The sequence below is a fragment of the Eptesicus fuscus genome, chromosome 13 (genome assembly GCF_027574615.1).
Source record: "Eptesicus fuscus isolate TK198812 chromosome 13, DD_ASM_mEF_20220401, whole genome shotgun sequence".
In the NCBI taxonomy this organism is placed as follows: domain Eukaryota; kingdom Metazoa; phylum Chordata; class Mammalia; order Chiroptera; family Vespertilionidae; genus Eptesicus; species Eptesicus fuscus.
In genome coordinates this window covers 82,129,312-82,138,142 of record NC_072485.1, presented here as the reverse complement: position 1 = coordinate 82,138,142, position 8,831 = coordinate 82,129,312, and the positions used below count along the sequence as shown (strand labels likewise).

The following is an 8,831-nucleotide window of genomic DNA, read 5'->3' as shown; positions in this document are numbered from 1 at the left end:
GTCTTCCGGCTCCGGGCGCGTCTTCCGCGAGGCCGGCCTCCGGGAGTTCCCGGAAGTGGCCGGGGGGCCGGCTTCCGGTCCAGGTCGGGGAAGATGGCCCTGGCCGCCGTGCTGCCGGCTCTGACGCGGGTGAGGAGCGTGCAGGTTCCGGGGCCCCGGGCGGCCGCCGCGGACCCCGAGGCTCGTCTTCCTCCGCCGTCTCGCGGGGGCGTCCGGCTGCTGACGGTCCGGGGCGAGCACAGACCCGAGGGGAGGTCCTTCTTACAAAATGGGAGCTTCGGGCCGCTCCCGCCTCTCCCGGGCCCGCCGCGCGCCTGTCCCGCAGGGCAGCTGAGCGAGATCCTAGATCAGCCTTCCCGCCAGCCCCGTGCGATTTCTCCTCCTCCCCAGGGGGCCCGGCCCCGCGGCCTCGGGGCGCCCCAATCTCTGTTCTGGAGTCTGGCCTGACACCTCCGTGATCTCACGTCGCGTCGTACGGCCTTTCTTCCTGTGGAATGTTCCCCGCCGTAAACCTCCCTCCGGTGCTCCCTTCGCTGCGCCCGGTAACAGTCTGGATTTGTGTCTTTCCTCTCCGGACAGCCCCTCACTTCCCCCCGATTCCTTCTCGGACGCCCTCGAACTCTGGCTAAGTGTGTTGATTCGCACCCTTACCAAGGTTGCAGCTTTGCTCCGGCTCCTTCCAGTTTCCTGCCAGGGTTGTCGGAAGAGGTCTCGGATGATGTCACCCTCCTGAGAGGTGTTTTGTAACTTCGCAGGTGGTCTCACCTGGGGAGGGTCCCCCGCGTGCCTGAGAGGAACATGCTCTTGCTGCTGGTGGGTGGGGGGTTCTGTGTCTGTCTGTCTGTCTGGTCAGTTGGGTCTGTAGTGCTGTTCAAGTTCTCTGTTTCCGGATTGGTCTTCTGCCTGGATGCCCTGTGGGGTGTGGAACGCTCCTGTCGTTGTGTTGCTGCTTCTCTATTTGGTCAACGTTTGCTTCATACATGTGGGTGCTCTGATGTTGATGGCGTGTGTCTGTATCACGGTTGTATCTTCCTGATGAATTGCCCTTTTTATCATTACATAATGCCCTTCTTTATCTCCTGACAGGTGTGTTTTTCCCCTGACACCTTTTTACTTAAAGTCTGTTTCGTCTGATGTGAGTAGGGTCATTGTGCTCACTTTTGCATGAAATACCTTTTTTTTTTTCACCCTTTCACTTCAGCCCATGTGTATCCTTACATCTAAAATGAGTCTCTTGAAACAGCATATAGTTGGGTCTTATTTATTATTATTTTTAAATCTTCACCGAAGGACATGCTTATTGACTTTAGAGAGAGGGGAAGGGAGAGAGAGAGAGAGATACGTCGATGGGTGAGAGAAACATTGATCGGTTGCCTTCTCATGCGAGCCCTGACCCGGGATTGACCCTGCAGCCTTTCCTTGTGCGGGACGATGCTCCAGCCACCCGAGCACACTGGCCAGGCCGCTGGATCTTCCTGTTTTGTCCGTTCAGCCGCTCCATGCATGTTGGTTGGGGAGTTGAATACATTTCCATTTACAAAGCCCGGACTTGGGGGCTTCCTCCTGCTTGTTCTAGGCTGAGCCCGGGGCAGGGGCCATGGTGGGTGAGTGTGGGCCAGTCCAAACCCTTGCCTGTGTTCTCAACAGCACCCATCTCCTGCCGCACTTAGATTCAGAGAGAACAAACACTAGCCAATCAGGCAGCGCCCCCCCCCCCCCCCAGAAGTGGGCATGCTGGGCGTCTGTCTCAGGCTCCCCTCTCTCCACGGAGGAGGCGCCAGCAGCTGAGGGTGTTCTTCAGCCGCACCAGGCTGAGCGGGGGAGGGACCGAGATGGACGGTCTTGGCTTCTCCTTCCAGCTTTGAGGCAGCAGCTGCTTGTGCTTGCCCGGGGTTAGGAGCCTCTTCGCTGGTTTCGGGGTTTCTCGTAAAGGGGACCGGAGTTGATGGTTTCTGGGAGAAGGAGGGGGGGTGCCTGTCCTGCCGTCTTGCTGACATGAGCACCTTCTCCTGGCATCGTGATAGGCTTTGCCTGTCTCTCTGTTGGGAGCCCTTGGAGGGTTAGGGTCCGTGCCGTCACTGTAGGCTCAGACTTTAACAGGAGGCAGAATACACACCGCACCGGCAGGGAACGCGTCGGAGGGAGGGAGGGAGGACACGTCGGCTGGAGAACTTCCGGAAGGGCGCTGGTTAAGGACGTGTGCCGCCGTCAGAGCTGGGTTGCGGGTCTCACTGCAGTTACTGTCGGAGTGGCCTTGGTCCGTGTCTTCACCGCCCTGAGCCTCGGCCTCTAAGCTGTAAAGTGGGGCCAGTCTCGGCGAAGCTTCCCGAGGACCCGGTGAAATCAAATGCGCTTCGCGCCTAGTGCGTGTGGGGGCGACAGTGATGTCACCCGATGTTGAAAAGATGTCCGTGGTCTGTTTGTTTCAGAGGCTTGCTCTGTCCAGGCAACACCTCGGGTCTCCTTTGCCCAGCGTGACCTTCAGCCGCTTCTACAGAGGGGACAGCCCGTCAGATTCCCAGAAAGACATGATCGAAATCCCGCTGCCTCCGTGGCAGGAGCGAACCGACGAGCCCATCGCCACCAAAAGGGCCCGCCTGCTGTACGAGAGCCGGAAGAGGGGCATGCTGGAGAACTGCATCCTGCTCAGGTAGGGGGGGGGGGGGGGCTGGGCGCCATGGCTCTTCGGCCTGAGGCCACCGGCCTTTTAACTTCTTCCTCTCTCTCTCTCTCTTCCCCTCTCTCTCGTTTTCAGCCTCTTTGCTAAAGAATATCTGCATCAAATGACAGAGAAACAGCTGAACCTGTATGATCGCCTGATTAACGAGCCCAGTAATGACTGGGATATTTACCACTGGGCTACAGGTACTGGGGGGGGGGGGGGGGGGGGCAAGCGGAATGTGAAAAGGAGGGTGACTTGGGCTGACTTGAGTCTGGAATTATCTCCTGGGCAGTGTCCCCCCCTTTATTCATGCAAATGGACCTTCCACCCCGACACTGTTTATTTTCCCAAAGTGTGTGGCATCTGTTTGATCAGCTAGGGTTCTTCGTGTGCCAACAGCAGACACCTATTCTGTGTAACTTGGGCCAGAAGGGAGTTTGGTGAGATTGTACAGGTCTCCGAGGCAGGGTGGAGAGAAACGAGGCTGGGCCTGGCGTGGAGCCAGAAGTGGGCTCTCACCATTCTCCACCCTCTGGGTCTCCTGTGCTTCCGTTCCCACTCAGTGCGGGCCACGAGGTCGGAGCCGTGCTGCAGGGTCTGTCTCCTCCGTGCTGACAGATTCCTCGGCGCTTGTTCTGGCTGTCAGTGAGCGGGGACTGTGGAATCTCCATCTGTAATTGCGGATTTATTACTCCTTTCCGTTCTCTCAGTTTTTCGTCATACATTTTGAAGCTCTGTTGTTATGTGGAGACATATTAGGATTGTTGTATCTTCTTGATGCATTGACCCCTTTACCATTATACCAGAGGCCTGATGCACGAAATTCGTGCAAGAGCAGGCCTTCCTTCCCCCGGCTGCCAGCACCGGCTTCCCTCTGGCACCCGGGACCCGGGCTTCCCTTGCAGCCCCGGCTTCGTCAGGAAGGTTGCCCGGAAGGACGTCTGGTCTAATTAACATATTACGCTTTTATTATTATTGATAATGCCTGTCTTTATTGCTGATGGTGTTCCTTGTTCCCAAGTACCTGATCGTAATTTAGTCACTCCAGCGTTCTTTTGATGAGTGTTTGCATGGTATGTGTTTTTCCATCTATATTAGTTTTCTGTTGCTATGGAGTAAATCAACACAAAATTAGTGACTTTATTTTTTAAAATTTATCTTTATTGTTCAAAGTATTGCAGATGCTCCCCCCCCCCCCCCCACCCCATAGGCCCCCTCTACCCCACAAACTTAGTGACTTGTTTATTAGCTCAGGAGCTGTGCCCAGATCTCACAGTCCGGAAACTCATTCAGGTTGTAGGACTGAAGTCCCAGTGGTCTGTTAGCTGTTGATCTCCTTCGGCTCCTGGAAGCCGCTCTCAGATCTGTGCCCTGGGGCCCCGCCACTCAGCAGTGGCCTCCCTCACATGGAATCCCTCTCCTGCTTCAGAGCTACCCGAGTGCCGCTGCTGTCACCTCCTGGAGAAAACCCTGCCTTTAATAGAGCTCATGTGATGAGGTCCAAACCACGTGGACAATTTCCCTGTCCTGAGGCCAACTGTGCCGCAGTGACAGGAGCGGTCGTGTTCACGGGCCGGGATGTCACAAGGCTTGCGCGCCGTCCTTTTACTTTAATGGAGCTCCTGCAGACAACATGCTTAGTCTTTATTTTTTTGTCCAATCTTATCATCTCTATGTGTTCGTTGCTATGTTTTGGTCATTTACATATAATTATCAGTGTGATTGCATTAAAACTAACCATCATTTTGTTTTCTAGGTCTTCCATCTGTTCTTTGTTCCTTTTCCCCTCTATTTCCATGGGGTTTTTTCAGCGAGTATTTTAAATGTTACTCCACTTTCGGTTTATTATTTATACCTCTCTTTATAATTTTTTTAGCGATTGCCCTAGGGCTTGCAGTCTACATCTTTAATTAATCACAGTCTACCTTCAAGTAATATTATAGTACTTCATGTATAATGTAAGACCTTTACAGTAGCACACTCCAGCTCCTCCCTCCCATCTTATGTGCTATTGTTGTCATACTTTCTATTTTTACTTACGCTGTAAGCCTATACTACATTTCTGTTGTTTTACTTCAGACAGTTATCTATAGAGCAATTTAAAATAAGGAAAAGGATAGAATACATATAAAAAGTATAACATATAGTATCTTATATGTAAATATATGGATAACATAATATATAACATTTATATAATATAGAAATTACATTATCCTATATAATAAAAGGCTAATATGCAAATAGACCGAATGGCGGAATGACCAGTCTCTATGACGCTCACTGACCACCAGGGGGCAAATGCTCAATGCAGGAGCTGCCCCCTGGTGGTCAGTGTGCTCCCACAGGTGGAGCGCCGCTCAGCCAGAAGCCAGGCTCACCAGCGGGCTCACTGCTAGTGAGCGCAGCAGCGGTGGCGGGAGCCTCTTCCACCTCCATGGCAGAGCTAAGGACCCCTTGGGGGATGTCCGCCTGCCGGCTTAGGCCTGCTTCCCTAAGCTGACAGTTGGACATCCCCTGAGGGGTCCTGGACTGCAAGAGGGTGCAGGCCGGGCTGAGGGACTCCACCCAGTACACAAATGTTGTGCACCCGGCCTCTAGTATTTTATATTTCCCTTATTTTAGTCGCCTCTGAGTTCTTTATTTCTTTATGTAGATCCATGTTTCTATCTGGTATCCTATTCCTGAAGAACTTCCTTTAATATTTCTTGTAGGTCTGCTGTTATGCATTCTCTCAGCTTTTGGCAGTTTGGAAAGATATTTTCACTGGCTGTAGAATTATAGGTTCACCATATTTCAGCACATTATAGGCACACTTTTGGCGAGGCTGAAGGATGAGCTGTTCGGTTGAGCTGGATCTGGTTATTGTTGCTTTGGTTACCTTGTATCGCCAGCTTCAAGTCCGTTAGTGTTGCCATGTGCCGTTGTCTGGTCTGCCTAGTTTTGGACGTGGGCTCTGCTGTGTCTTTGTTGCTTTGTATATAATGTATCTTTTCTTCCTGAATGTTTCCAGCATTTTATCTTTGGCTTCTAGCAGTTTGTATATGACATGCTAGATGCTTGTGTTGGGTATTTACCCTGCTTTGGGTTCTCTGGGCATGTTGGGTCCAATTACACTTCGGTTAGACTGTCCATCTGATGTCATAGTTTTGGGATTCTGTTCTGTGTCTCTTACTCTTTTCCTTGATGCGTCCGTTTGGGTAATTTGTGTTCGGTGATATCTGTTGACCTGTCCTCAGTTCACTGATTCGTTCTCAACTGTCAGGTCTCAGGATGGACCTGTTGAGGTCATTCTGCGTATTTGCTTATTTTTATTTATTTATTAAATGTGTTTTTATTGATTTCAGAGAGAGAGGAAGGTAGAGGGGGAGAGAGAGAAACATCGACATGAGAGAGAAACATGGGTTGCCTCTCACACGCACCCCAGCACCCTGACCGGGGACCGGACCCACAACCCGCCCATGTGCCTTGACCAGTGACCCTCGGTGCCTGGGACGACCCTCCAACTGAGCCGTCCGGCCAGGGCTGCTTATTTTTATGTTTAACCTTTCCATCTCACTTTTACAGTTCCCAGCTCAGCTGGAGTTCCTCGCTGGTTCATAGATTTTTGTCTCCTTTTTCCTCTAGGGTCTTTAACATATTCGTCATAGTGGCTTTAAATTCCCCAACAGTCTGTGGGTCATCCCTTGGTCTGCTTCTGTGGATTGCTTTGTCCCTTCACCGTGTGTGTGTATGGTAATTGTGTGTTGAGTGTTAGGCATCGTGAGGAAGACAAGGAGACCGAGGCGGGCTGTGTTCATGCCTAGAAGTGGCTTGCTTGTGTCCGGCTGTTAGCAGGGGGTCCTGTCAGTCCGGTCAGGAGTGAAGCTCACGTCGGACCTGTTCCTGCTCGGGCTCCCTCCGGTGCACCAGCCTCCTGCTACCCTGTGCTGGGAGGGGCGGGACTTCCCAAGGGCCTTTCTCCCATGTTCTGTTCACCCTCAGCTTCCAGCCTTCCTTGCTTTTCTGTGCCTCAGAGGGAGTCTCTCTCCTGCTTCTCCCTCCCCCGTTTAGAGCCTTGTTGCTCTCTACTTGGTGCTTGCTAGTGTGGGGAGGGCAGGGGGTCTCTGTGAGCCCCTCCCAGCTTCAGTCCCTGTGGCCTGGGTCTGAGGGGCGGCCTTCTCAGCGACCTGCTCATCCCACGGAGAGGGCCTGATTTCTCTTACCCTCCCCGTCAGCCCGATGGGGCCTCTGTGCCTGGAGGAGATGGGGTTGCTCGCCTTCTCCTGGAGGCTTTGTCTGCCTGCGGGGCTGGGCCGGGCTTCCTGCTCTCCTCGCCGCGGGTCTGCTCCCCTCCTGGCCTGCGCCGTTGAGGGGGCTTTCTCTCCAGCCTCCGTCCTGAACCCAGGCTTGTCAGGAGCAGCCTCAGGGTTGAGAGAACCTGTCCGTGGGGGGGACTCCCGGGTCTGGGGCGGGCGCAGCGGCTTTTCGCAGCTCAGGGTTGAGCCGAGTCTTCGCCTGTGTGTCCTGTCGCTGCCTCTTCTCCTGGGCGGGCGCCGGCGAGCACGTGCTCAGTCCCGTTTCTCCCGGGGGCTCTCAGGCTTCACTCGGCGCCGTGTCTGTGACCTCCGCTCTCTGATGACCTCAGGAGGACTCGGGTTTGCAGGCTGCCTGGCTTCTTGTTGGGATGGGAACAGTGTTCTTGATGAATTGCCACCGCCAGCACCCTGGGGGGCCCCGAGTCCCTCGATCTTGGCCCCTGGGTGCTGGGCCCTGTGCTGAGTGGGGGGCCAGGCTTGGTGTTGAGGATGCCCTCCTGGCGTCGTGTCAGCCTGGATGGGGGGGTGATTCCAGCGCACGCTGCCTCAGCTTCCCCGTGGGGGCGTGGCTTGTCATTTGAATCTTGAGGGTCTCGGGGTGGAGGTGAGCAGCCCCCCGCCAACCGCCCCCCAGACTGAGGCTGGCCTCCTCGTCTCTGCTTCCCATGCCTTCGTCCCTTCAGATCCGCTTCCGCGGGTTCATGTCAGCTTTGTGAGCCTCCCATCGCCTTCCAACGAGTCCCTTTCCGCCTAAGTGACTTGAGTTACTACTTCTGTCCCCCACAACCGCGGAAACTTGCAGACTAGAAAGAGAAACACACTAACCAGAAAGCAACAGAAACACCCCATACAGAGCAGGACCGGCGAGGGGGCGGCGGTGAACTTGTTCATAAAGGACCGGACAGTAAAGGTTTCAGCCTCGTGGCCGGGCGGCGCCCGCTGCACCGGCTGCACCGGCTCTGCCGTCGTAGCACAAGAGCAGCCACGACGGCACGTGAGCCCGCAGGAGCCGCAGGAGCCGCTGTCCCAGTCAAACCTGTCGCAGGTCCAGGCGCCTGCCGCTCCGGGCGCACTTAGCACTGAGGGAGAGAGGAGCCGCTACGCCCACCGCGGCTCTTGGCCACGGCCGAGTCTCACGGCTCAGGATCCTTTTGCCTGACTGCTCACTGACTGACAGTTCTTCTGCCCGCTCTTCTCTTGCAGAAGCAAAGCCAGCCCCAGAAATATTCGAAAACGAAATCCTGGCGCTGCTGAGGGACTTCGCTAAAAACAAGAACAAGGAGCAGCGGCTGCGCGCCCCGGACCTCGAGTACCTCTTCGAAAAGCCGCAGTGAGCGGCCCCCCTACCCCCCCCCCCCCCCCCCCGCGTGGAGCTCCGCCGGCCCCCCTGCTGCGGACTGCTGGCTTCGCTGCCGCTCCTCCTAGGCCCTCGCTCACGCACCGTCCTGCCCGGGAGGGTGTCCTGCCCCCGGGGAGGGTGTCCTGCCCCCGGGAGGGGCCCACCCTCTCCCAGGACGTCAAATGTTCAGCGTCTCCTTCTAGCGCTGCTTGTTCGGTCCTAGGCCTCGAGCTTCGGGTAGAGTGTGATACACACGAATTGCCTTTCAAATCGCGATTTGCCTCCCACCAGCCACGCTGAACTTCCTTTCCCTGGTTTTTGGGGAATCAGGTATTTAAAAAGCAGCGGATTTTGTGTTATTACATAGATGTGTATCCATTTTACTTGTAGCAGTGATTAAAGAAAAACAACATTAATTGTTTTGTGATTACTCCTTCTTCTTAAACATTACTCCTTCTTCTTAAACATTACTCATGCCCAATAACTGGTTTGAAAATTAGCTAATTAATTATATATTTTTTAAAGAAAAAAAAAA

General features: G+C 54.4%; 1 protein-coding gene across 1 annotated transcript; it reads left to right on the top strand.

Annotated features, from left to right (window-relative positions):
* Nucleotides 1-20: 20 nt before the first annotated feature.
* On the top strand, nucleotides 21-8,294 carry SDHAF2 (succinate dehydrogenase complex assembly factor 2). The gene is made up of 4 exons (XM_008160326.3): nucleotides 21-129; nucleotides 2,430-2,650; nucleotides 2,756-2,865; nucleotides 8,161-8,294. Exons 1-4 carry the CDS (start codon nucleotides 94-96, stop codon nucleotides 8,289-8,291), a joined length of 498 nt encoding a protein of 165 aa, XP_008158548.2. The 5' UTR covers nucleotides 21-93; the 3' UTR covers nucleotides 8,292-8,294.
* The last annotated feature ends 537 nt before the right edge of the window (nucleotides 8,295-8,831 follow it).